The sequence below is a fragment of the Ovis aries genome, chromosome 2 (assembly GCF_016772045.2).
Source record: "Ovis aries strain OAR_USU_Benz2616 breed Rambouillet chromosome 2, ARS-UI_Ramb_v3.0, whole genome shotgun sequence".
NCBI lineage: Eukaryota > Metazoa > Chordata > Mammalia > Artiodactyla > Bovidae > Ovis > Ovis aries.
In genome coordinates, this window is record NC_056055.1 from 42486866 (window position 1) to 42514242 (window position 27377).

Consider the following 27377-nt stretch of genomic DNA (forward strand, 5'->3'; position numbering starts at 1 on the left):
GCCACATCAGCTGAGACCTCCGCTGTCCCTTCCCACCCTCAGTCTGTGGCTCTGTTCCCAGTTATAAATTCCTGGGCGAGAGCAGAGCACGGCCCCAGAGCCGGCCCAAGCTGGACCAACAGAAGCCTTGCTGTTCATCTCCCTGTGCCCCCCAGCCTCCTTCTTTTTGTTCCTTTGCTTGATTCCCACCCTAATCCAGAGCCCTCTGTCTGTTGCCGCTGGCTCTCATTTTGCTGCTCAGACCTGAGCTGGGTGAGTAGAGGGAACAGAGTGAGCAGTTTTGAAAATGAACAGAGGGAGGCCCCTGCCATTCAACACGGCAGCCACCTTCCCACCCCTTCCCCGAAGGACCACAGACTTGGGCCCGGCGGGAGGGCACGGTCCCCCCACTCAAAATCCCAGCCCTACAAGAGTTTTGCATCAGGTCCCCAAGAGGGCTGGCGGCATCTGCAGTCAGTGTCAAATCCAGGGCCCATGGGAGACTGACAATTGCTTAAGAATCTGCATGTTAACAGGTACCCAAAGGACTGTGTGCCATCAGTCTGAGAGGCCCCAGTCTGGCTGACCTCTAGGTGTCCTTCCAGCTCTGAAGTGTGATGATCATTATTAGGGACACAAGAACTAAAGCTGGTAGAAAAAGGTACCAGGCAGGGTACCCTCCTTTTTCTGAATCAGGAAACCGTGGCTCTGCATTCACATGACTTGTCCAGGATGAAGTTGGGGAATGAGGGTCCTGACTGGGGCCTGCCTGACTCCCAGTATGTGCCCTTCCTGGGACCTCCCCCAGTCTTCAGAAGGGCTTCCCTGGCGGCTCAGACAGTAAAAAAATCAGCCTGTGATGCAGGAGACCTGGGTTCCATCCTGGGTTGGGAAGATCGCCTAGAGACTGGAATGGCCACCTACTCCAGTATTCTTGTCTGGAGAGTCCCATGCACAGAGGAGCCTGGTGGGTTACAGTCCATGGGGTTGCAAAGAATCAGACATGACTAAGCGACTAACCCTTTTCTGTCTTTCCCCTAGTCTTCATCACAAATCTGTAGGGCTGCTTTTTCATGTCGTAATTTATGGCCTAGTCACATTTGAAACTGTTTAGGGATAGAGTTGTTCAATCCATTTCAAAAGAAAGGACAATTTGAACTTCCCTGGTGGCCCAGTGGTGAAGACTTCACCTTCCAATGCAGGGGGTTGCAGGTTCAATCCCTGGTCAGGGAGCTAAGACCCTACATGCCTTATGGCCAGAAAACCAAAACATAAAAGAGAAGCATTATTGTAACAGATTTAATAATCTGGTCAAAAATGGTCCATATCAAAAAAAAAAAAGGATTGTGATAGAACTCGGGGGTACTGATATTCCTTTATGTAGTTGACCCTTGAACAACACAGATTTGAAATGCCTGGGTCCCTTTGGATTTTTCTTTTCCAATTAACGTAGTACCTCTACACATTTTCATTTTATAGCTTTTAAATTAACTCAGTGTGGGGAAAAGTTCGTGTTTGATTAGAGATCACAATACATAGAATCAAACGAATTAGGGCTGCTGTGTCCCCATTCTATCCAAGCAGTTTCAGTTTCCTGCCCTTGGATGAGTCATTTCTGAGCTCCTTTGTTTCTGAGACTGAGATAACAGTTCTTGGAGTTTCAACTGTGTGGAGGTCAGTGCCCCTAACCTCTGCGTTGTTCAAAGGTCAACTGCAATTACTCTTGGTATGTCCTGAAAGCCCTCTTTAGCCAAAGAAGTTTGGGTCTTTATATAGAAGCATGGAGGTCTTCTGCAGGGAGGGAGTTAGAGAGTAAAATTAAAGCCCTGACGTATGGGTGCCTGATTTCCTTCCGAGAATACATGGTGGAAGTGCTGCCCTTTGGATCTATAAGTAGAAGGTAATTGCGTCTCCGCCCCATATATGGTGCTCCACCCAGACATCACACGGTAGGGCGCTCCCTGTGACATAGGCTTGATCTCCAAGGAATGGTTTCTTCTCTAAGAATACACATGGCGACCTCATGAAGTGTTTCTTCTGATCTGGAGCTCCAAGCCACCCTGACCTCCCCACCCCAAACCCTGCTTTTCCTGTGGTCTGTTTCCTTTCTTTGTTTACAGATGTTGCAATCAATGGTTTGGAAGGAATGGGTGGGAAAGATCATACTGGCTAAGCATATGTCCCTTCAGCCTTGCCCTCCTGGACTGTGGCTGAGAACCTCTGACCACAAGACCCCAGGGAGTGTAAGAAACTCCCCACCCCTGGCCTCCAGAGCTCCGGGGGAGCTTCTCCAGGCCCTATGGGAGGACCTTCAACAGGACTCCTGGCCCTGAATTTCTCTGTTGGGTCCCTTTGGGAGCATGATGAGAGCTGACCCATCCTCCACTCAAAGAAATTATTTCTGGATTTTACACCCTGTTTCAGCAGATTTACAGATGCTAAAGCCCATCTGTGAAGTCAAAGTTGAGAACCCTGGCTCAAGTTAGCCTGAATCTGCAAAATGGTCACTCCCAATTTAGCTGATGCTGTGCTGAGGAACAGAGGTATAGTCTTTGAAAGTGCTAAGATGAAATACCACAGGGGCTTCCGGGTGGCAAAGCCGTAAAGAACCCACCTGCCAGTGCAGGAACTGCAGGAGAAGTGGGCTTGATCCCTGGGTCAGGAAGATCCCCTGAAGAAGGAAATGGCAGTCCACTCCAGTGTTCTTGCCTGGGGATCCCATGGACAGAGGAGCCTAGCAGGCTACAGTTCATAGGGTCACGAAGAGTTGGACACAACTTAGCAACTGAGCACTCACATACAAGGTGAAGCTCGGAGACTGAGCCCTCTCAGAGCCTCCTCACGAGCCAGCCTAAAGGGAAATGCCCTGAGCCATTCTCTCTCATCATCATGGCCCTTGACTGATGATACTGATGGGGGTCCCGTTCCTGCTTCTTGCACCCCAGGTATGGGCCACACTGCTCACCTGGGACATGATGTCACAGAGCAGCCTTGCTGCTCCTGGTTCTCAGCCCCTGCTGTGTTCCAGGGTGCAGCATCCTGCCTTGCCCCCTACCTCAGGAAAGCCCTGGAGGGGAGCTGGGAGCTGGAGATGCAGGGAGATGGATATCCAACCACAGGTGCCAGGCCCTCTGATCACGGGTAGCCCGCCTACAAAAGGCGGGACTTTCATTCATTCCGCCCCCACCATGTGCAGAGCAGCCCCCTGCAGATTCAGTGCGGCCTCAGTGAGCCGAATTTAGGCCTTCATCCCATCCAGGAGGGCTTTGTTCCACCCGAGGGCTGCCTAGCAGGTGGGGAAGGGCAAGGCTGAGCGAGCAGAAGGGCTCCTGCCCTTTGTGGCAGCACCTCCTGAGGTTGGAACACGCCCCCACGTTCTCTGAAATAGTAATGGGAGCATCTTCCAATCCACAGCTGAATGCCAGCCAGGATGGGCGCCGGGGGACACATGGCTGGTGTGAGAAAGGAAGAAGAGTGAAGCATCTCTGTAATATGCACTGATGCTCAGATGGAAAGTCTTATCTGGGCCCGAGATGACCTAGGGAACAAAGAACATACCCAAGCTCCCATCTTGTTCTGGACTGGCTTTGCCTGTCATCCACGTGTCCACCCAGAGCCCTGTGCCTCTGCTGGTGCCATGCCCTAGTGTACCTCGCTCTCTCGTTCCCCAGTGGAAGATCACCCTTCTTCTCTGCCAAGTTACAACGACCTCCACCGGCCTCCAGTGATCTAGTGTCTGGTGTTCTCTCCTGCCTAGACTTCCTGAATCTCTTTCCAAACCGACATTTCCCTATCTTTATCCCATAGATCAGGCTACCTCTTAGACCTCTGAAGATCAGGACGCTCAGCCTGAAAGGAGAAAATGTCCCTGGATCACCAGATGCTTCCTCCCTCCTTCCCAGCAGCCTCGATCTGAATCTCCTGGGGTGCGAGTGTGGGTGGTGAAGGGTGGGTGCCCCTGGGCTCTCCAACCAGCCCGCTGGAGGAGAGGTGGCCCGGGAGGTGATGTCCACACACGCCCCAGCAGTAAAGCACAGAGGCTCCCGGACCACAGCTAGCTAGCATCATGAATCTCCAGCCAGCTGCTTCCCTCCCCATGTCCACAGGGGAAAAAACGAAGAGTCAGGGAAGACTCTTAAATCAAGTCTGCAGGAAGCAGGGGCAGCAGGAGAAGGCCAGCCTTACAAGAGTCTGTCTGTGGGCTCCGTCTGCATTTTGTTTAGACAGCGGAACATAAACCTATTTCTCTTCAGTCTTTCCAGCCAGTAAACATAGCAACATAAACCCCTCTCTGAAAGAGGTAGACATGTTTTAGGCAGTGAGTCAGACCTCGTGTCCCATCTTGCTCCTTCAAGAAGCCAAAATAGACTCTTTCAAAGTCTTTCCTTCAACTGCCACAGAATGCATCCTTGTAACTGTTCCCCATGGGCCCCTGGCTCAGCATCCTTTTACCCAGGAACCCGAGTGACCTGGGAAAAGCCCAAGTTAGGCACTTCTGACGTTATTTATAGCACCAGCCCAATGCAGGAAGAAGGGAAAAGAGCCTCTCATTTCCTCTCTGTAAAGTTGTCCTTTTAATTTTCCTCTCCTCTCTGTCCTCTTCTGTTCCCATCCAGCCGAGAGAGCCTGAGGGCAAACACCTAAGGCTGGGGGTGGGGTGGGGGGCGGTGAGGAAGCTGCTGTGGCCAGGAAATAATCATAGCAATGGGTCCCCTGGAGAAGGGAATGGAAGCCCTCTCCAGTATTCTGGCCTGGAGAATCCCATGGACAGAGGCCTGGCAGGCTACAGTCCATAGGGTTACAGAGTCAGACATGACTGGGTGACTAATACACACAATCATAGCAATGGTAGCGGTGTTGATAGTAATAAAGCAGGACTCCATCACTCATGGGAGTAGTAGCGGTAAGGAGAGGGTGGACAGGTATTGAGTGTTCCTCTGTCTCAAGCCCCGTGGTAGGCATTTCTGTGACTTCTCCTAATCCATGTTTTTTTCCCCATTAATAGCTTACTTATATTTATTTTTTTTAAGTCTTTATTGAATTTGTTATCAAATTGCTTCTGTTTTACGTTTTAGTTTTTTGGCTGCAAGGCCTGTGGGATCTTAGCTTCCTAACCAGGGAACTGCATTGGAAGGTGGGATCTTAGCCTCTGGACCCAACTAGGGAAGTCCGTCTCCTAGTTCCTCTGTACAGAACCCCTGATGGGGGTCATGCTGTCATTCCCTCTTTCCTGCGGAGGGAACTCAGGTCACAGGGAAACAAAACTCATGATTCTGTTCCCCAAACCTTGGTAGCTTGTGCCTTCCCCCATTTTCCAAATGTTCCTGGAATGAGAGACAAGCGAGTGTGAATACTTGCAGCCACTTGTGATAAGATGTATAGCAGCTTAGGATGGGCTTGGCACCAAGCCCCTCAGGAAGGCCCCTCGGAAGCCATGTCTCCCGTGTTATTCTGCACCAAACACAGGCCTTTCCAAGAGCCTGCATCTGTTCTCAATTCTTCCCGAGGGATGAGGTGGGACCCCGTTAGGTAAATGTTCATCCGGGACAAGAGCCACGGGGGTGCACAATCTCTCTTCCCTCTCTGCTCCCTTCTACAGGATGTGCCAGTCACCCTCTCCCTCCCACGGGGTCTCAAAGCCCCTTTTCCCCCCTCTTTTAAAAAAAGAATGTTCTTGACGCCAGGAGCACAAGTTTCTGCCTAGTTTGGGACACGTGTGTGCCCTGCTCATCAGCGCCTGCTCTTCCCATCCTTTCTTCCCCTCTTCATTCTGTCTCCCTCCCGACCATACTCCCACTTTAAACGTTTTCTAAAGACATCGAAGAGTGACTTGTATTCACCTGCAGAAAGTGCCCAAGTAGAAATGAGCTGTGACAGCCACTTTAGGTCTCTGGAGGGTGCTACATCCTTTTACTAAATATATCCTAATTTATTGAGCTTATTGATGCTGAGCCCCTGTTCATCAGTTTATCTGATTAATTCCCATAGCACCCCATGCATTACATTATTATTTCCATTTAGCAGATGAAAAAACTGAGGCTCTCGAAGGTAGTGTGTTGTCCCCCTCCAGAGCCCATGGAAGCGCCACGATTCCTGACTTCTGTCCCATCCCCCATCTCATAATGCCCTGTCCACTGCACACTTTTCTCCCTCCACCACCACTTTGGACCACGCTGCTCTGCTCGAGATGTCCCTGGAGGGGAATGGCCAGCTGGGCCATCGCTTGCAGGCGGCAATCCCTCCAGAAACTGACATCCAGACCTCCCTCTCGCCCCCAGGCACTACCACAGCATGGAGGTGTTCACCCACTATGACCTGCTGAACCTCAATGGCACCAAGGTGGCAGAGGGCCACAAAGCTAGCTTCTGCTTGGAGGACACAGAATGTGAAGGAGGTATTCGGGGGACAGGGTGGGCTGGGGAGATTCTGAGGGACTCAGATGCTGCTGCGTGTGGTCATTTGGCCAGGATCTCAGGCCTGGCTAGGGACTCGGTGTCGCCCTGCTGACTCCCCACAGGACCTTCCTCACTGGGGACCTCATAACTACCATCTGGGGCTGGAGGGGTGGGGTGGGCAAGGCCTGGCTATAAAGGCACCTGGGTCCCCAGAATCATGCTGACGGGTAATCCAGTGGGTCCACTGGTGGGTCTCCCCTGTAAGGCTCAAACCCTTAAACCTGACACGCAGTCCCCTATCACTCTGGCTACCACACTTTCTCTCTGTATCCAACATAGATACACAAGCCCCACAGGTTCTCACCTTCCAGTTCAAGCTCGAAGCCCCACTTTGAGGTTCCCAGACTCTCTTGACTGCCCCAGGCAGAGGCAGCACCCCACCCACACCCCCAGTCGCTTCCATACCTGCACGGTGACCGCTGTGGGCGCATCTGCCATCCTGGCCTGACCGAGCTTTCTTAAGAGGAGACACGTGACTCTTCTCAGGGCAGCTGGGGTTTAGAGCAGCGCCCAGACTTGGCAGGCTCTCAGTAAATGGGTGCTAATTGTTAGTGGTTTATGTGGCCCTTGGCATGTCATGAAATCACCCAGCAGATGGGTTTTGAGCACCTACTGTGTGCCACACAAGGGGCTGACCCAGGACAGGTCAGAGAGATGGGTCAGACCGAGACCACATCCAAGAGCGGATGCCCTCGGGGAGACCAGATGACCCCGCATCGGGCTCAACAATAAACATCATAACTTATCCAGAATAGCACACGCTTCATTCCCAGGCTGCAGAACGGCCAGGGTGGGCCAGAGTGGCCCAGGAAGGCTTCATGGAGGAGGACTCAGTGGGATGTGGATAGGGAATTGAGGGAGGATTCTACCAAAAGCAGAGCAGAGCAGGGATGGGCCGCCGAGCCCAGAGGCAGCCAAGGCTGTGGGCCTGGAGAAGGGAGAGATGCTGAAGGTGGGGTCTGGGGATGCCCCCCCACTTAGCAGGGCCTTCATGAGGAGCACGGTGGAGGAACCGTGGGTGCCTGGTGACTTGGCTTCCCTCTGTCTCCACATGCAGACATCCAGAAGAGTTACGAGTGCGCCAACTTTGGTGAGCAGGGCATCACCATGGGCTGCTGGGACATGTACCGTCATGACATTGACTGCCAGTGGGTCGACATCACTGACGTGCCTCCTGGAGACTACCTGTTCCAGGTGAGCCGCATAAGGGGCTCCAGGGCCCCTGCTGATGGGAGGCCGGGTCTCTGCCTGAGCAAATGGGTAGGCAGCCTCCTGCTGATGGTGCCTAGGCATGGAGGCTGGGCTGTCTAAAGGGCACAGAGTCCTGGACCTGGTACTTGCAAATCGAAGGGCGTCTGCAGGCCAGATTGGTGCTCAGGCTAGGAATCTGTGCAGCTTCTAAGGCAGCCCACACTCCTTGTCTCTGGAGCGTTACTTGCACCTCCACCCCGGCTTCTCCCAGTGCCCTCCCTCAGGCTCTCTTGGCCTGTGCCATCAGGGCTAAAAGCAATCACACAAAGAGCCATTCACTCACAAGTGTCTGTGACTTGCCTCCCCCAGAAATGTTTGCCTCATAGAAGAGGATCTGCAGAGGGGGCAGTGTTCAATGCAAAGAAATAAACCTATAATGGTAGATTGTTAGGTACTAGAGGCAGCCTGTCCAGTGACTATTTGTGCAATGACTTCCCAGGGCTTCTATGTACTCTGTCCAGGGGAAGGGCCACCCTGAGACAGGAACTAAGACGCACTGGCCTCCCACCTTTCTGCAAATAGCTGCAGGCCCCAGCCAGTGCCCAGACTGGTGGGGGAACCCAGGGTCACCATATCCCCAGCGTCTCCCCTTCAAGCACACAGGCGCACTCCTGCCTGCGGAGACTTCACCTTATTTTTCCCACATCCCCACCCATCTTGCTTTCAAGCTAGATCCTTGGGTGACCAGAAATGTGTCATTTTGTCTTGAAAGCTTTCCTAGAGGGCATTCAGCCAGCCCAGGGCCTGGCCACGGTCCCCACCTTATAGACAATCCTGGGAGGAACCAACACCTGCAGGGAAGTGACCACAGAGGGGTTCTGAAAGTTTCCCTGGTCAGTTTCAGAGACTGGTAATCAGACAGCCAAGCACTTTTCCACCCACAAGCCCAGAACCGCAGACTTGGAGAGGCCCAAGTGAAGAGCAGAGTGCTCTTTATTTAAAGAATCGGATATCCATGTCTCTGTACACGTACTTCAGTTTATGTTTGAGGTCTGCTATCCCTTTGCAAGGGGAACATGTAGCGTCATGTATTTTGATAATGTCTTTTTAATAACTGTGACTCATTAAAGGCTTCCCAGATGGCCCAGTGGTAATGAATCTGCCTGCCAATGCAAGAGATACAAGAGATGTGGGTTCAATCCCTGGGTTGGAAGATCCCCTGAAGTAGGAAATGGCAACCTACTCCAGTATTCTTGCCTGGAGAATCCCATGGACAGGGGAGCCTGGCGGGCTACAGTCTAGGAGGTCACAAAGAGTCTAGGAGGTCACAAAGAGACTGAGCACGCACGTACTTGTACACTGAAGATCGGTGGTGGGCCAGACCCTGGCCACACCCTGTGGACCCATGGTCTCATGTAATCCCCCAGGGATGGGCATTATTATTACCCACACTTCACAGCCAGCAGGGCCAGGTCATCTTCCCTTGGGATGGATGTGGAGCTTTAGACTTTCGAGAGTCCTGGCCTGGGAGTATTGGCCCTCTCCATTCCCATGTGGACCCAGGTGCAGGCCCCAGAAATGCTGCAGAAACAGGAGAAAGCTGGGTTGAGGAGGGGTTGGTGTTCCAGCCCAAGAGGCCAGTGTACAGAGGCTCAGAGGCAGGGTTCCCAGGGTTATTAGATCCCTAATTCCCACCATTGCCTGGATCCACAGCAGATCTTTTTGTTTTTCAACACAAAGCTGCCACTGTCACTTTATTTATTTTGTGTGTTTTTTAAGTTTTTAAAAATTGCGGTATAACTGATTTAACGTATTAAACGTAGGTGTCCAATGAGGTATAATTGATTTACAGTATTAGTTTCAGGTGTCCAACATAGCAATTCAAAATTTTTCTAGATTATGCCCCATTTACAGTTATCAGAAAATTTTGGCTTAATTCTCTGTGCTTGCAGTAGTGTGCCCTTATAGTTTATTTCCTACACAGTGGTTTGTACCCCTGTCTGGCCTCTCCCCATTCCCCTCTCCCCACTGGTGATCACTAGCTCTGTATCTGTGAGTCGTCTTCTTTTTTACATTCATTGGTTTGTTGTGTTTTTTAGATTGCATAAATACGTGATAATATGCAGTATTTTTCTTTCCCTGACTTATTCCACTAAGCATAATACCCTCAAGTCCATCCATGTTATTGCAAATGGCAAAATTTCATTTTTTTTTTTCTGGCTGAGCATTCCATTGTGTGTCTACATACATATACATCACATCTTTACCCATTCATCTGTTGATGGGCAGGTTGCTTCCACATGTTGGCTGTTGTAAATCACAGCAGGTCTCCTGCCTAAGGAACTAAAGCCACTGCCCACAGATCCCCAAGAGACTGAGGACCCCACATATGAGTCTGATGGAATTGTGGAGACCATTCATTTCCGCTCTCACCCTTGCACCCGAGTGGGTCAAAAGGGCCCTAATAGTCCCCACTGCCCTCACGGTCACCTGCAGGGACATGACTATCTGTGAGCAAAGGGCTGCCTGGGTCTTGGTGCAGGGGGTTTGTCTGTCCTTGGCTATGAGCCATGCATGGGCTGGTACATGGCACAACTAAGGTTGTCAGGCAGAAAACAGATCAAAGTAAGGCCACCCCAGAGCAGGACATTTCCCAGCCTTACCTAGAGAGACAGAGTCACCATGGGACATAACCTAGAGCCCCCAGAATATTCTGCACCGGCTAGGACTCAGGGCTGGAGACCCCCACTGACCTGTTTCCCATAGCATCTCTGGCAGGCCCAGCCAGCTTGCTAAAGGGTCACTGTTGTTACTGTTTAGTCACTAAGTCATGTCCGACTCTTTGTGACCCCATGGACTGCAGCACACCAGACTTCCCTGTCCTTCATTATCTCCCAGAGTTTGCTCAAACTCATGTCCATTGAGTTGGTGATGCCATCCAACCATCTCATCCTCTGTCATCCCCTTCTCCTACCCTCAGTCTTTCCCAGCATCAGGGACTTTTCCAATGAGTTGGTTCTTTGCGTCTGGTGGCCAAGGTATTGGAGCTTCAGCTTCAGCATCAGTCCTTCCAATGAATATTCAGGGTTGATTTCCTTTAGGACTGACTGGTTTTATCCCCTTGCTGTCCAAGGGACTCTCAAGAGTCTTCTCCAGCACCACAGTTCAAAGCATCAATTCTTCAGCCCTCAACCTTCTTTATGGTCTGACTCTCAGCCCTGGAGGGAGAGGTCCTGAGGGCCCCAAGCCTACAGAATGCACCCTAACGAGCAGGCTGTCCCTCCCCCATCATATTGACCATGGGCGGCCCTGTCCCCCTTGCCTCCTTGGGGTCTTCCAGATGTGGCAGGACCCTCGGGGAAAGCCTCATCTGTGTCCTCTGCACTTTCACCCACAGCCCCAGGCCCAGCTTCTGTCTCCTCACTTTCCTATTCCTTTAATTTGTCCTCTGGGCTCCTCACCACTAAATATCCCTTTTCTGTCTGCTCCCAGTTGTTTTTGTTGTTCAGTTGCCAAGTCATGTCCAACTCTTTGCTACCCAAACAGCTGTAGCATGCCAGGCCTCCCAGTCCCTCACTATCTCCTGGAGTTTGCCCAAGTTGATGTCCATTGATTCGGTGATGCCATCCAACCATCTCATCCTCTGGCATCCCTTCTCCTCCTGCCTTCAGGGTCTTTTCTAATGAGTCAGCCCTTTGAGTCAGGTGGCCAAAGTATTAGAGCTTCAGCATCAGTCCTTCCAATGAATATTCAGTTGATCTCCTTTAGGACTGACTGGTTTGATTTCCTTTTGGACTGACTGATTGATCTCCTTTAGGACTGGCCAATCCCAGAAGCCCCCTCAGAAGAATTGTCCCTCCTGCTCCTGCTCTTCTGAGTGCCACCCTCTTACCTGGGATGACGCAGAGGAAGGGGGTACAAGGGGGAAATCTGCCCTGGTGAGCAGAAAGGGCTTGGGGACCCCCTAGAGCAAACCTGGACCCAGAGAACAGAAGGGCTGTGCCTAACGTCGCGCTGCCAGGAACAGTGTCATCTGCGGCGCCTGGGGCAGCCCTCCGCTGACTCCCACAGCGTCCAGTCCTGGTCGCCATGCCCTCCCAGCAAGTCCTGCTCCCCGCTCCCTTCTGGCTCTCTCAGCAGCTGTTTCGTGGCCTCCTCAGGCCTCAGCTCCTGCTTCTCTACTAACATCAAACCTCTCTGGCACCCAGGAGAGGGTAACCCCTTTTTGAAGGCCTGCCTGGCTTGGGAAAATCCCCTGGAAAAGGAAATGGCTCCCTACTCCAGTATTTTTGCCTGGAGAATCCCATGGACAGAGGAACCTGGTGGGCTTCAATCCATGGGGTCACAAAGAGTCAGACAAAAGATTGGTTAATAATCATTTTTCTTAATACTTTTTATTCTGTATTAGGGTATGTGCTGTGCGTTGGTTAGTTGCTCAGTCATGTCCGACTCTTTGTGACCCCATGGATTGTAGCCTGCCAGTCTCCTGTGACCATGGGGATTCTCCAGGCAAGAATGCTAGGCTGGATTGTCATGCCCTCCTTGTACTGGAGTATAGCCAGTTAGCAAACAGTGTAGTAATGGTTTCAGCTGAACAGTGAAGAGACTCAACCAAACACATACATATATCCATTCACCCGCAAACCCCCCTCCCAGCCAGGCTGCCACATACCATGGAGCAGAGCTCACCGTGCTGTACAGTAGGTCCTTGTTGGTTATGCATTTTAAGTATATACATGTTCATCCCAAACTCGGTAACTATCCCTTGCCCACACCTGAAGGCTTACTCTTGGTAGGAGTGTGTGTGTGTGTGTGTGTGCGTGTGTGTGTGTGTGTGAGGTGCATGGAGGTCTCCTCCAGGTCTCCCCTCTGCCTCCCTGGCCTCGCCTCTGGCCAGTCCTGCACCCTCCCCTCTGCTCTGGGAACACAACACCAGCCATGCTGTGCTCTGTCCCGTGAGCTCAGCTCGGCTCTGGAGGCAGGCCTGGTCTCAGCATCGCAGCCAGGCCTAGGATGAAGGGAGGCCGAGGCAGGACCACCTCTGCCCTGACTCTCCCCCAGGTTGTCATCAATCCCAACTACGAGGTGGCGGAGTCTGACTACACCAACAACATCATGAAGTGCAGGACCCGGTATGATGGCCACCGCATCTGGATGTACAACTGTCACATAGGTAAGGCCCGGGGCCCTGCTGGGGAGCACTCGCCCCCAGGCCGCCCTCCTCAGCCCTCCTCCAGGATGGGGAGCACTGCACCCCTGGGCCGCCCTCCTCAGCCCTCCTCCAGGATGGGGAGCACTCGCCCCCGGGCCGCCCTCCTCAGCCCACCTCCAGGAGACGGGCGGGAGCTGCCCCACTTTCTCCAGGAAACAGCGCGCCTTCCTAAGCTGGGTAAAGACCTTGGGGGTGGGGGGAGCCAGTCTCGCGTTTCCACACACGGGAAGGACATGGTGAACACACAGCCCTGGATGAAGATGAGGTTTTCACTGCCAGCATTGGTTGAGGCAAGAGAATGGGACAGAAATGGGCCGGCCCAGCACAGATCCCAAAGCTATTTAAGGGCTGGTGAAGCTGAGGCCACCACCTCATTATACGTGAGACCACAAAAACGTGGGCGTCAGCAATTTGTGGGCTGTGCGTGTCGTTTTCCTGTCGAGCTCTAGCCGCCACCATGGCTTCTGGCCACCAATGAAGAAGCTTTTCCCAGCATTATACAACCTGGGTTCCAACAGGGGAGGCTGGGCTTTCTCCTCCACTGGCAAAGTGATGGCCTTGCTCTTGGCGGAGGTAAAAACTAACAGCATTAGATTAAGTCACTCCTTCAGCCGACTCTGCCAGGGCAGCTGACATGAGCCTGGCCCTACAGATGGCCAGCACCTGTCACTGCCCTGCTGGCATCACACACAGGTGGCCCTGCAGGCCGCCTGGGGAGGATGGGGTGGCTCCAGCTCTGGGGGGGGAGACTTGTGCATCTGGTTTGCCCAACACTATCTCTCTGATGCCTGTTCCCCCAGGTGGTTCCCTCAGTGAAGAGACAGAAAAAAAGTTTGAGCATTTCAGTGGACTCATAAATAACCAGGTCTCCACGCGGTAAAGTGGCAACATGGTCACCTCCTGCCTTCGGGCCACGGGCATCTCCCCCAACAACTGCAGTCTGACCGGATATCACCCTGCTCCCCCTCATCCAGCCCGGCCCTGCCCGTCTCGGCCCCCTGCAGCCCTCGGCCAAGCTCAGGAGGAAGGCGAGGAAGGCGTGTTCCTGACACCCGCAGCCTGGGACAGCTTCCAGGGCTGGGGCTTGTCCATGGGGCGGTGGGGAGCAGCGCCAACCAAGAGCCATCCTGGCTGGGACCATGAGTACACAGGTGGTTGGCTGCTTGTCCCATCCAAGGCATGGTCCACTCCGAGCCTCACCATCTGCCCGGCTCACCACAGATAACATGGGGCCATTTTCTTCTCCAAGTTACATGTTGGCAACGTGGGTTAGCAACCCAAGGAGGTCAGGCTGAATCCCACTTCCCCTCCTCTTAGGTTGTTTCCAGCCACCCTGAATATCTAGACTTCTCTTCCAATTAAATGACCTGCCTCTACTCTGTTTATTCTATTCACATGTATAAGTAATGCTGCCAACCGTCTTCTGATCCAGTGAGCTCAGAGATGGTGCTTCTCTTGCCCCCAGACACCTACACCCCTGTGCCCTCCTATTTTTCAAGATACTATAATTATATTCTATTTTCACAGACTTTGAAACAGAAAGTAATTTAGTGGCATTTCATATCGGGCATCTGGGCCTTTGAACATAGAGCTCAAAAGAAAAACCAGCCCACCTGTGTAAGTGACGCCTCTGTCTGTCCTTCTAATTCTGTGGGTAATTGATTCAACGGTGCTAGAACCAGGGTTCTGGGTGAGGAGGACGCTCACCGATCGCCATGTGTCATCACGGACACTTACACATACTTGAAACTCCAAATAAAAGATTTATGACCTGCAGGTGTGTTTCATTTGGGCCTCTGCGTGCAGCCCCTAAGCCACAGGGCTCCTTTCCCCAGTCGCAGCCAGGGAGCTGCACACCCTTACAGGTTCTCTCTCGTAGGGATGTGGGTTCGACACCTCCTGTCCAGCATTGGCTACAGGTTGGTGTTTAGTCCCTAAGTTGTGTCTGACTCTTTCGCAACCCCAGGGACTGTAGCCCACCAGGCTCCTCTGTCCATGGGATTTCCCAGGCAAGAATACTGGAGTGGGTTGCCATTTCCTCTTCCAGGAGATCTTCCTGACCCAGGGATCAAACCTGCATCTCCTGGGCTGCAGGCAAGTTCTTTACCACTGAACCATCACAGAGGCCTCCTTTAGTTCACACCACAGAGGACGGGCCTCAGCCTTTCTTCGGCTCTTGTCTTTTAGGGAAATGTATTAGGGGCACCATGGTTGCGTGAGGATCAGATGGGACATCCAGCCTTCAGCCTCAGGAAATTTCCTCAAAGGGCAGCACCTGGGCTGGTCTCTGGCGGAAGGACGATGAAGCAGATCAGGGCCCCACGCCCTTCCCCGAGGTGCAGTGAGGGTGGACCCTGAGTCTCCGGGGCACAGTGAGAGTGAACCGCAATCCAGCCAGGCCTGGGGCTCCCTCTGCATCACAGTGGGCTGCAGCCCAGCAAACCGAGGGGTCCATGATGACCTCAGAGGGCCAGGATCGTCACCAGCTCCACTCAAACCAGAAAGACCAGTGTACTGGGACCCTGTCCTCACAAAGCTGCCCTCCCACCCATTCCAGGGCACTTCAGATTTCACCTCGAGGTGAGTTTATGTTTATTTCTACAGGGACCCCTGTGTAACCCACACCACTGGTAACACTAGGGCCAGAGGCAGAGGCAGGGGGTGTCTCAGCATGGCCAATAGCCCAGAGTTGCTCTGGGGGAGACTGGGCATATGTCACACAACAGGTGCAACCTACCCCCACAAACTGGGCAAGCTCTGCTCAAAAATGCCTTGGAGGCCCAGCTGGTTTGAGGTCAGTCACCTAAAGCAACCAGCTTCTTCAGCAGCCCTAGGTCTCCAATGGGAGGCGAACAGCGCCCCCTAGTGTTCCACTGCAGACCATTACATTTTGAAGCAATCGTGTTACAATTCTTTAATTTTTATTTTTTACTCAGCTTCAGAAACTAGACCAAACTAAAGCCCACCACGCCTCATAGCGATGCTCCAAGGATGGCTCAGGGCTGCTCCGGTGTGTGTAAAGGCTTGTGGTGTTGGGGCCCGAGCTGGGTTGGGGAGCTCGATCCAGGCGGGCTGGGACTCTCAGGGCCTCAGAACGGCAGGCGGCTCCACTGTAGGCCGCTCCTTCTTTCTGTGTTGGAGCCCCAGGGCCCGGGCCACCAGCCTCCGGGCCACAGCTGTATTTGTCTGTGGTCTCTCCTTTGCCAGATGCAGGAGCTCTGAAAGGAAAGCCCCATGGGGTGCGGACTTGAATTCAAGGCTGTGGCCTCTCCTCCCAGCGACACAGCAGCCTCGGAGGCAGTTAGAGCCCACCCCTGAGGCCTGGCTGCACCCCACTGTGGCCTGATGCTGGTGAGAGGGGCCACCGAGGGCTCCTGGCCCTGACGTGGGGTCCTGACTTACTCTGCCACCTCTCCGCGCCCTCCCTGTTTCTCCTTCTGTCGGAGGTGGGGGTGGCGCTAATCCTGTCCACCTCCCTCCCTTGCAGGGGCCCTTTGAGAGGGCAGGCAGACCAGGAAGGGACACCTGGAGCTCTTGGATCAACAGACAGGATGTTTATCATCCCTAAGAAGTCTGGGACAAAGACCATGTAATCCACAAGAACGTGGATGGCCTCAGCAGGCTTCTCTAGGCCAGTTCTGCCAGCCAGCCACTGCTCTGCAGCCATGGGAAACTGGCCCCTAAAGACCCTCGTGCTCCCTGGAAGGAGGAGAGTAAAGGGGAGGAGCCATCATTTACAGGGCACTTTCTGTGTGCCTCTCACCACTGCTGGGGCCCGTCCGCCAGGCTCTCTCATTCACTCTAACGCTTATCTCACAGAGAAAGGGACCGATTCACATACATCCAGCGACTTGCTCAAGGCCAGTTTAAGGAAGTGCCAGTGCCAGGGTCACACCAAAGCCCAAGCTCTGTATCCCTTACAGCAAAGCATGGCTTCCCCAGCTGGACACAAAGACCAAGCTTCCCCTCTGCACCCCAAACCAGACTCCCAAGAGGTGTGAATGGAGGGCAAGCCTGGGACAGGGCAGCTGGAAGACAGCTCTCCTGATAGGCCCCCTGGGTTGGGCGAGGACCACCCCATGGGTCACTGCAGCCCAGGGGCCAGAAAGCAGAGAACTTTAGAGGGAAGTGAATCGGAGGGCAGACCCACACTCGAGCCGCCCACCCACCCAGACCACCAGCTTCCTTACTTGGCCTCTGCAGGGCCTTCAGCTTGGACTGCCTGGCTCCCTGCGTCAGGGGCCGGATCTTCAGTGTGGAGAAATCCCTGGTCAGGGCCTCAGCAGCTAAGGAAAGAAAGCAGGTCTGGAGCCATCCGCATTTCCTGCTGAGGCCTCAGGACCCAGGAACACACATGTCACCCCAAAGCCCAAGCAGCCGCTTCTGACACCCATCCAAACCACCCATCTAAAGCTCAGGGACAGGACTGCCCCATCAGCTCGCCCCTCCGCTGGAGCTTGCAGGTCTGCACAGGGCTGCCATGCTCTCAGATGGAGGGCCCATGCCCCCACTTCTACCCCCCTGCCCTGGGGGGTGGGGGGGGCAGGAGCCACATGGTGAGCCTGTGGTTCTGACATCAGCAGAGGTAGGCCCCAGCCTTCCAGAGCCCGGGAGCTTAAAACAAACACCACCACCACCATCACCACCCTGCCCCGACTCAAGACCCTCCCAGGGTGCATGCTCTCATTGCCTCAGGCTGTGCTGGGCCCTGGGGCACTCGGGCCACTTACAGCTGGGAGGGACCTCAGACCCAAACCACCATACAGATGAGGCCAGGACATGAGGAAGCTGAGCAGGCCTACCCCTGGCTCCTGGCCAGCTTGGCAGAGCCCAGAAGGCAGCCATGGCCATGCCAAGCCCACTGCTAATCCCTTCCATGGACCGGGAGGGCCTCCCCCAGCCCCCACCTTCAGTGGCTCCCTCTCTGGGGCTGAAGCCCCCACCTGGCCCCAATCCTCTTGCTGCCCGGACACTGCCCCCCATCCCTAAAAGCTCAGGCTCTCCTGAAGACTGGGCCACACCAGCCATGGTCACTCCCCACTCTGTGTTAAGAGCCCGTGGTTGTGAGAAGCCCAGTCAAGGGGGGCTGGGGACTGACTCTATAAATATACACAAACTGTGCAGCGGTGCGGCAGGGTAAGTACAGGAAAGTGCTGAGAGGGAGGTCCAGCACTGGAATGACAGCCACGAGCCTACCTGGCCTCCCCAGCCTTGACGACTGATGAGAGGCTTCATAACCTTGATCGGAAACTGACATCAGGGGACTCAGTCTCCCCATCTGTAAAATGGAGTCATCTCACCTATCTCCTGAAGCTCTAATCTAAACGGAATGAGAACACATCTGCTCAAACCATAGGAACCTGCCAGTACTTTAATGCTTTTTTTTTTTCTGGCTGTGCCACATGGCATGTGGGATCTTAGTTCCCTGATCAGGGATTGAACCCATGCCCTATGCATTAAAGCCTGGAGTCTTAACCACTCAACTACCAGGAAAGTCCCACCAGTATTTGAATGTTTTTGACCTGTAAAAATGGCACCTTCACATGCTTTCATTTAGGATGTGGAGGTCACCCAAATCTGAAACCTCTGAACTCAAGAAGCAAGGATGAAGAGGTGTGAGCTTCCTGGCCCAGTGCCCACTCCGCCCCTCTGGACTTCCCGATCAGGTGGCTGGGAGCCGCCCTGCCAGTCCATCAGCTTGGTGCAGCCTACACCCTGATCTGGGGTATCCTCACCCCAGAAAACGAGGCTCCCTCCCTTCCAAACAGCAGTCAGAGGAGGAGCCAGGCCACCATGCACCGCCTTACCTGAAGCTGGGCAGGGGAAGACGCCGAGTGCATGCGTGTCGTCCACCCACTGGATCTTGAACCCCTTCTCTCTGTGCCGGGGACAAGACAGAGTGATGGGGAGAGTGAATGCGGAAAACGCCTCCTGCTGCAGGAAGACCCTCCCCCCTCCAGTCCTCAAATACTCCAAGCCCAAGACAAGTTCATCTCCTCTAGGGAGGAGATGAGCATCGGGGGCAGATTTTCCCTGAAGACCATACGACAACTTCAGAAAGGCAGGGCCCACCTCTGAGATCTGGTGGGCCCCCAACTCCTAGAACTGAGGAAGTCAGGACTCAAAGCTTGTAGAGCACAAGGCCAAGGGCGAAGAGGGCCCCTCACAGACGTGGTCACCCCAGGCCAAGGGCACAGGATTTGAGGCTGGAGACAAAGGGCTTCATGCTGAGGACAGGACTTGATACGACAAGCATGTCAGTGAAACTGCCCTGACTTTCTTCCTGCCACTTGGGAAGGCACTCCTGAGTCTGGGGCCTGTGGGAGACCAAAGCAGTCTTGGAGCCTGGGGCTCCCCTGTGGATGAGGAAGCCTCCAATGGTCCTAGTCTGGCCCAGCCCTAGAAGGGGGACAGGAGGAAAGAAAACAAGCATGGAGAAAAAAAAAAAAAAAAACAGGAGAAAAGACTGGATTTAGATCCAAGGAATCTGGGGATACGGGAGAAGTCTTTTTTCACTTTTTCTCACTTTTTCTCCCCTCTCCAGCAGACTCTGTCCCAGAGCTACTTAAGCCCCGTTCATCCCGGAAAGAGCTCCTCTATGGAGGTGGCCCTCCATCTGTCGACTCTCCAACTGGGCGGCTGGCCGTGAAGCAGGGGGAGGCAGTGGGCCCACAGGGTCGTGGCTGGCATGTGGGCGTGCTGGGGGCCAGGCTGGAGGTCCGCCGCCTGTGCCAGCAGGGACAGGTCTTGAGCCTCCAAAAGCTGTCCACAACCAAAAACTCAGCTGTCTTCCTCCTCCACACAGTCACGGCCAGCAAGCTGAATTGCCCGAGAGCATGGCACCCAGAGCAACCACACCTACTTTCTGCCTGCCTTTCTAGGCACTGAAGGAGGGGCAGGCAAGCGTCCCCCACACAAAGCCCGGTCCTAGCTCCTCTCCAGAAAGAAAGCACTCTCCCCACCCACCATCCCCACCCCAAAGCCTCTCCAGCACTCACTGGAACTCAGAGAAGGTAGCCAGCAGGTCCTCAGTCTTGAGCACCGGCTCAAAGTCATAGATCTCCACCACGTGCGCAAAATCCTTCTCTCCAGGCAGCTCATCTACAAAGGATGATGTGTCCACGTGGATCTTCTCTACCTGAATCTCCTTCTGGGTCAGATTGTTCGTTATCTGGGAGAGATCAGACCCTTTAGTGAGGGGAGCTTGGATACACCGGACTCTGAGTGAGTGCTCTCAAAACCCACGCTGAGTCCCACAGGCTTCTGCATTGACACAGAGGTGAGCACCCCAGACAGGAGTCTGGGAAAGATAGCAGTATGGCAGACTGGGCCACGAGATGGAGGAGTATGTTTTAGGGGAGTCCCCGCTGGGTGACTGACACTAACGCACTTTGTTTCACAAAATCCCCAAAACTCTATTCCGTAGGCCCACTTTACAGATGGATAAACTAAGCCAAAGAATTAAGTAATTCCTCCTCAAGTTACTGTCAGTAAGAGGTGGAGCTAGGCAAGCCCAGGATCTTTCCTTTTCTCATTAACAAAGTGATGATGAGCAAGGCTTTCTGGTGTCCTTCGTCTGTAAAATAGCAATACAGACTGCCTGCCCTCCCAACTGACACCGCAGCCAGGCTCAGGGACAGACACACGGTTCTAAGGACAAGAGATTTGTAAGACAAAGCTTCAGGCAGAAGAGTAATTTTCATGACCAGTGTCTGTAGTGCGTTCTGAAGCACTGTGTTCCCTTGGGAAGTGTGTATTAGCACCTGCTCTTTTTTTCAGAGGAAGAAACTGAAACTTAGAAAAGCCAAATAACCTGGTTGAGGTGGGATCCAATCCACACCCCTGACCCCAGATCCTGAGCCTCCTGCCCTCTGAGTACTGGTCTCCTAAGGGACCGCTATCACTCAACACCCGCACCCCCCAGACACCTTGACCCTCGGCCCTATCCACCCTCGACTACACCCACCTCACTTCCACCCTCCCTTTTCCGGCTTAAGAGCCTCATCACCTCCTGCAGCAATTCACCGAAGTCGTCCTCAGGGCAGCTGCCTGGCCCCTCCTCTTCCACCTCTTCCTCTTCTACTTCCTCCTCTGCTGCCAGGCTCCTCTCCAGCTCAGTCCCATTTCCCTCCTCCAAGTCCAGCTGCAGCACGTGCTCCAGCTGTGCGGTTGACTCCAACCTGTCTCCGGTCCCTGCGTGGCTCTCATGCCCTGAGGGTTCAGCAGCCAATGGGTCTGGCAGCGACTCTTTCTCACAGCCTTGACCAGGGCCTTTTTGGTCCTCTGTTGCCTGAGTCACCGACACGGGAAGTTCCTGATCGGCAGTGGGGTTCCCAGCACCAGTATCTCCTGGTTCTTCTGAGAGCCCGCCAGCTGAAGCATCTCCCTGGAGCTCTGCAGGAGCGGGCAGCACTCCTTCCTCCTGCTGGCGCAGCACCCGGGGCACATACAAGGCCTGGTCCGGCTTGCGTCCACGATGCCACCGGCCAGCCCTCACCCCTCGGGGACCACCAGCCGCTCCCTGACTTGCGGTGGGCTTCCGAGGACCTCGGTACTTGCTAGGGTGGGAGGCAGGAGGGCGGCAGGGGCCAGAGAATCCGTCTGAACTGCGTAACCTGGAGTAGGAGCAGGCACTTATCAGAGGGGTGCTTGAGACCCAAGGAGAATGGTTTATTGGAGTTATCTGCCATTCAGGCCTGAGGCTCTTGAGTCAGTCTCAGGCAAAAACCGAAGCCACAATGACCCTGGAAAACAACTTAATGAGCCATCAGAGGGGATGCCCTGAACAAGCACAAAGCGGTCAACTCTTCCTCTAGTGTTACAAACCAACTGTGAGACAGCTGAGTCCACTTGCTACAGGTTGCGGTAATTAGCATTCAGAAACTATGTTATTAGAAAAGTATGTAACTTTAAGTCTGTGAGTCTGTTTTGTAAGTAAGTTCATTTGTATCATTTCTTTTTAGATTCCACATATAAGGGCTATCACATGACATTTCTCCTTCTCTGCCTTTCTTCACTCTGTAGGACAATCTGTGTATGTGTTAGTAGCTCAGCTGTGACTGACTCTTTGCGGCCCCATGGACTGTGGCCCACCAGGCTCCTCTGTCCATGAGATTTTCCAGGCAAGAATGCTGGAGGGGGCTGCCGTTTCCTACTCCAGGGGATCCTCCCGACTCAAGGGTTGGACCCACTTCTCCTGTACTGCAGACAGATCATGTCCCACTCTGTGCGACCCCATCCCATTATCAGCCATTCAAAACAATGAAGCAACGCCATTCGCAGTAATGTGGATGACAATCTCTAGGCCCATCTATGTGGCTGCAAATGCATTATTTCATTCTTTTGAATGGCTGATAACGGGACGGGGTCACAGAGTCTGACATGACTGAAGGGACTTAGCACACACACACACACACACACACAATGGGATGAGTGGAAGGGATAGTTAGGAAGCTTGGAATGGACATGTACACACTGCTATATTTTAAATGGATAACCAACAAGGACCTACTGTATAGCATGCACCACTCTGCTCAACGTTATGTGTTAGCCTAGATGGGAGAGGAGTTTAGGGGAGACTGGATACATGTATATGTGTGGTTGAGTCCCTTTGCTGTTCACCTGAAACTATCACAATATTGTTAATTGGCTGCACCCCAACACAAAACAAAAAGTTTAAAACAGATCAAAAAAAGAGAAAAGTATGTAACTTTAAAGGCTAGGATTATAGACACTATGATAAGATCCTTCGAGATGTGCATGGAGACAGGTGAGCGAATTGCTAGATGAGCTTTCACGTTCCATGGCCTCTGCAGGGCCCAAGCTCCCTGAGAGCAATGCTGGGTGGACATCCCCACTGTTTAAACAGTCCTCTCTCTTTTGGCCCAACGTGCATAAGCTGAATTTGCTAAAGGAACTCCATCAACAATGCACCTCTACTCCCCTGCTGAGCAGAAGGCAGCACTGACTCTAAGCAACTGAGGCTTGGGGAGAGAGGGGGTCACCCAGCCCTGATTCCCTCCCAGAGGCTGACCAGCTCACCAGACCACCCCCAGGGGAAAACCAACAAGGGGCCTCCCAGGCGGCAGGATACACACCTGATGTCCAGGTGACAGATGACTGTCCTCCTCCTCCAGCCCTCTCCAACAGAGAAGCTGCTCAAAAGGTCAAAATTCTCTGCTGTCCTGTGGATCAGGTAGCGGAGCCGACTGGAGAGTGGGGGAAAGAGGAGGACCCTGGGGAGGGATGGGAAGGAGAGCAGAGCAGGAGCTCCAGGAGCAGCCCCAGGCCTGACCCCCACAGAGTCCACTCCTGGTTTAACGGTGGCTTGAGCCTAGGCTCGCTCTGCCCCCTGGGGTCCCAGGTTGACTGCAGTGGACCTGCCCGTAGAGGGTATGGCAGGGAACTACTTGGCCCCATCCTCCTTCCAGGGATGGGCTGTTCCATCTCAGGCGATGCTTGGTGTCACCCAGGAAAGAGGCAGCGGGGAGAGGCCTGACAGCAGATTATTAGACCTAAAGGCCAAATCAGAGCGAGTTGCGAGCCTAGTTACTTTAGACGCACCATTGGACAAAAAGGGACAAGGAGGCTAGGGGCGAACACTGCTCTTCCCAGCGGCAGAGCGAGCACCACCCTCACAACGGCTTACTTTGACAGCTGCTTCTGCAGCAGGAAGCGGTCCAGTTCCTCCCGGATGCGCTGCACGAAGTCATTCTCGGCTGTGGAGAGGAAGACGCCGTCCAAGCAGAGAAGGGCCAGGGTGACAGGTGGGAGAGCCTGCGGGACAACCGACACCGCCGCGATCAGAGCACAGAACCCGGGCCCTTCCACGACCGAGGACACGGTCTCTCCTCCGATCGGAGACGGGCCGGGCTCCGAGGAGGGTAAGGGTTGTGCCCAGGGCCCCCGGCAGGGCCGTGGTGGGGCAGGGAAGGGTCACCCGGCCCCCGATGCAGTCGCTCTCGCCGTCCCCAGGTCCGCGCCCTGCGGCCTGGGCCCCGATCCGCGGGCGCGATCGATCCTTCCCGGCCCGGGAGCGAGAGGCCAGGGAGGAGCACAGGCTGACCGTGAGTGATCGGAGCGACCTGCCCTGAGGTCCGCCCGCCGCACTCTCCGCGGCCGCCCCGCGCGTCGCCGCCGCAGCTCTTGGGTCCCCAGAAGCCTGCGCGCCCCTGAGCCCCGGAACCACCCGGGCCTCGCGGAGCTGCAGCGCCACCGCGCGGCCCGGGGGAGGCATCACCCCCAATGGCAAAGGCGCGTTCTTTCTTGATTCTTTTTGCCCCTGAGACCACAGGTCACCTGAGCAGGGATATTCCCCACCCAGGGATCGAACCGTGTGTCCTGAGTCTCCTGCATTGGCAGGCGGATTCCTTACCACTGAGTCACCTGGGAAACCCTACACTGTCTCCTAGGATCAATTAAATTTGGGAAATCCTTTGTCGTGGCTCCTACATGCTAGGTCATGGGGATACCAGGTTTTACAGTTCATTGATCCCCTCCCTAGGGACGTCAAAGAGGGATACATAGGAAGTTTCTGGACACCAAGAATTTCATCACCCTTTGGCCCTTATCGATGGAAGCTGCAAAGTGGTCCAACTCACAGCACAGCGTCCCTGACAAGGTATACTAGCCTATGGATAACAGGGCTGGGTAGCTACTAGAATGGTGGTTTGCAGAACTTGCTACATCTAAAAGTAACTCCAGCACTTGCCTTAAACAGGGCTTGAAATTCATGTCATCAGACAGCCATGAGATGGCTTATTATAATCAAGGAGACCAGGGCTGAAATCCTCCTCTTCCCTGGAAGGTGCTGAAATGTAAGCCTTTGATCATCCTGAAACAAGCAGGGCCCTGAGTTATTAAAAACCCAGGTTTTAGTACAGGGGTGGGACAGTCTGAGTGGGCCCTGCAATAGGATACAAGAAAGGTCACAAGGAGGCTGACCCTTAAAAGGCTGGCTGGGAGAAGTTGGGAACAGGACAATGAAGAAAAACAAAGATGCATTTTGCTCTCTTGCAGTTTTTCCCAGAGTATTTCTTTTAACAGATGGTGGGATTATATCTTTTTATATATTACATTTACAAAAACTATTGGGATATATTATATTTACAAAAACTATCTTTCCAGATAGTTTTTCAAGAATAAAAAGAATCAAGACTTCCCTAGTTGTCCAGTGGTTAAGAATTTGCCTGCCAATGCAGGGGATACGGTTTTGATCTCTGGTCCAGGAAGATTCACATGCCTTGGGGCAGCTAAGCCAGTGGGCCACAACTCTCAAACCTGTGCCCTAGAACCTATGCTTGGCAATAAGACAAGTCACTGCAACAAGAAGCCCTCAGACTGCAACAAACAGTAGCCCCACTTGACACAATTAGAGAAAAACCTGTGCACAGCAATGAAGACCCCGTGTAACTAAAAATAAATAAAAAATTTTTTAAGAATAAAAAGGATATAAAATAAAGACAACACCAAGTGCAAAGAGAACTCAAGGAGGTGAGTCATGAGTATCCTTTGGGGGCCTGGTTGTTAAGAGGAGATTCTGAAGGCCTGCCCCTGCCCCAGTCTCAGGCCTGGAGGGGCATCCAGTCCCTGGGGGGTAGAGGGCAAAAATACAGCAAGAAGAACAGGGACACCCATTTGGACTCTGACTCCACCAGCCCCACCCACACTCCACACTGGCTTAACTGAAGTGGAATCAGACCGGCCTGAGAGAACACTGAGGGGCCACACAACGGTCCCGTTTATCCAACCAGGCTTCCATGATGGGAAGTGTGAGGCTGGGAGGCACGCCCATTTTGCACACATGACCCAGAAGGAATATGCATGCTAACTTAGAAAACAAAGGCTCAGCATTCCCTGTTGGCTCAGTGGTAAAGAATCCGCCTGCTAATGCCAGAGACATGGGTTCTACCCCTGACCCTGGAAGATCCCACATACCATGGAGCAACCATGCCCGTGCACCACAGCTACTGAGCCTGTGCTCTAGAGCCCGTGCTCCTGAATGAGAAGCCCATGACTCACCTCCTTGAGTTCTCTTTGCACTTGCTTTTGTCTTGATGCTATAATTAGAGAGTAGCACCACTCTCCACAACTAGAGAAAAACCCACGCAGCAACAAAGACTCAGCACAGCCAAAAATTTAAAAAAAAAAGAAAGAAAAGAACTAACCTTCTCAATAAAGTGGCCATCTCTCCCCTACAATGAAGGAACCAACCAAAACCCCAAGATACAGGTTATACCCCTACCTCTTTAGAGCTGGTCCGTGACAGAGGATTTCAACACATTCAGAGAGACTCAAACAAGGAGACTCTCAGAGGAGGCTGCCCGTGAATGCAGTTTTCACTACACACTCTTCAGATAAGTTGGAAGCTGAAAAGAAAAAATAGAATTAGCACAAAGGCCTCCACTTGCGGGTAGAGGTTACCAAAAGATGCCAAGATAAATGAGGAAGGGAATCAAAGTGCATCTACCCACAGGACTGGGGGACAAATACCAGATGAGCACTGAATGGTCCCCAGTCAGAGACAAACAAAACAAAAAGCAGCAGAGTATGCAAATTTTCTATAGCAAAAACAAAAAGTTAAAAAAGCATCATAGGAAAAAGAGGATAACAGTATACGGGAAAGTTCTCTTGTAAAAAAAAAGAGAAGACATTTCAGTTAGTAACTACTGCATGTTCTCAAGGAAATCAAAGAAAGTCTGATTTTCATGTCACGATGGAAAAACCAACAGAATGTCAGGAGTGTGAACTGTCAGAGGCATGGAAAGATATAAAAGAGGCAATCATGTTCATCACAGAGGCAACAAAAAATGGAGTCAACAAAGCTGAAAATAAATCTGTGACACAAAGGCCTTGTGAAAATGAAGATTACTATTTACGCAAAGGTTGCCATAAAAATGGCATAAACTGAATCTTCACAGTGGCCCATTCAGTTGGAGATTTCAGAGGAATAACCTGGTGGTTCAGACGGTAAAGAATCCGCCTGCAATGCAGGAGACCTGGGTTCGATCCCTGGGTCAGGAAGATACACTGGAGAAGGGAATGGCAACCTACTCTAGTATTCTTGCCTGGAAAATTCCATGGAGAGAGGACCTTGGTGGGCTACCGTCTATGGAGTCACAGAGTCAGACATGACTGAGCAACTAACATTTTCACTTTCAACCTGAGGTTTAGCCAAGGAACCAGCTACCACAGGCAGAGTTGGAACTTGCTCTAATCCAGATCTAGCCTGTGACATCCATGTTCTGGAACATCACCTGGTTCAGAGTTTCCATCTTTACAATGTTGTTAGAATTGATGCTGTGGTCAATAACCAGACACAGAAGTCAGGCATTAATAACTAGATGAATCCGATCAACCAGAGAAGCCTGTTAGGTGTGTACTGTAGAGTTTTACCTGAAACAAGAGGTACGATTGAAAGATGATGAAAGGATTGCATGCAGATGACATGGGGTTGCAAGCAGCCCCATCTGAAGGGATGAATCTAGAGTTCCCTACTACCATAGCAACCCTAAATTATAATCCAGCGCCCCTTCCCTTGC

At 52.9% G+C, this 27377-nt stretch overlaps 2 protein-coding genes across 2 annotated transcripts in view; one reads left to right on the forward strand and one right to left on the reverse strand.

Moving 5' to 3' along the window:
- Positions 1 to 14613, forward strand: part of LOXL2 (lysyl oxidase like 2) — a 113071-nt gene extending 98458 nt beyond the window's left edge. Inside the window, exons 11-14 of the mRNA XM_042243127.2 lie at positions 6258 to 6373; positions 7492 to 7628; positions 12687 to 12798; positions 13638 to 14613. Coding sequence (XP_042099061.1) covers positions 6258 to 6373; positions 7492 to 7628; positions 12687 to 12798; positions 13638 to 13717 — 445 coding nt within the window. The 3' untranslated portion in view covers positions 13718 to 14613. The remainder of the gene's footprint in view (positions 1 to 6257; positions 6374 to 7491; positions 7629 to 12686; positions 12799 to 13637) is intronic.
- Positions 14614 to 15741: 1128 nt separating this feature from the next.
- On the reverse strand, positions 15742 to 24073 carry R3HCC1 (R3H domain and coiled-coil containing 1). The gene is made up of 8 exons (XM_042242686.1): positions 23903 to 24073; positions 23486 to 23613; positions 22935 to 23072; positions 20846 to 21452; positions 19836 to 20008; positions 18645 to 18715; positions 17028 to 17123; positions 15742 to 16055 (listed from the first exon to the last, which is right to left on the reverse strand). The coding sequence occupies exons 1-8, from the start codon at positions 24071 to 24073 to the stop codon at positions 15919 to 15921; spliced, it is 1521 nt and encodes a 506-aa protein (XP_042098620.1). The 3' UTR covers positions 15742 to 15918.
- Positions 24074 to 27377: the final 3304 nt, after the last annotated feature.

What these genes read in the sequence shown, in the direction of transcription:
- R3HCC1 (XM_042242686.1), bottom strand. Translation starts at nt 24,073, where the DNA reads ATGCCTCCCCCGGGCCGCGCGGTGGCGCTGCAGCTCCGCGAGGCCCGG. An exon ending in ATCTGTCACCTGGACATCAG is followed by an intron (nt 21,453 to 22,934) that starts GTGTGTATCCTG and finishes CTCCTACTCCAG; the next exon opens with GTTACGCAGTTCAGACGGAT. An exon ending in CTTCCCCTGCCCAGCTTCAG is followed by an intron (nt 17,124 to 18,644) that starts GTAAGGCGGTGC and finishes TTCTTTCCTTAG; the next exon opens with CTGCTGAGGCCCTGACCAGG.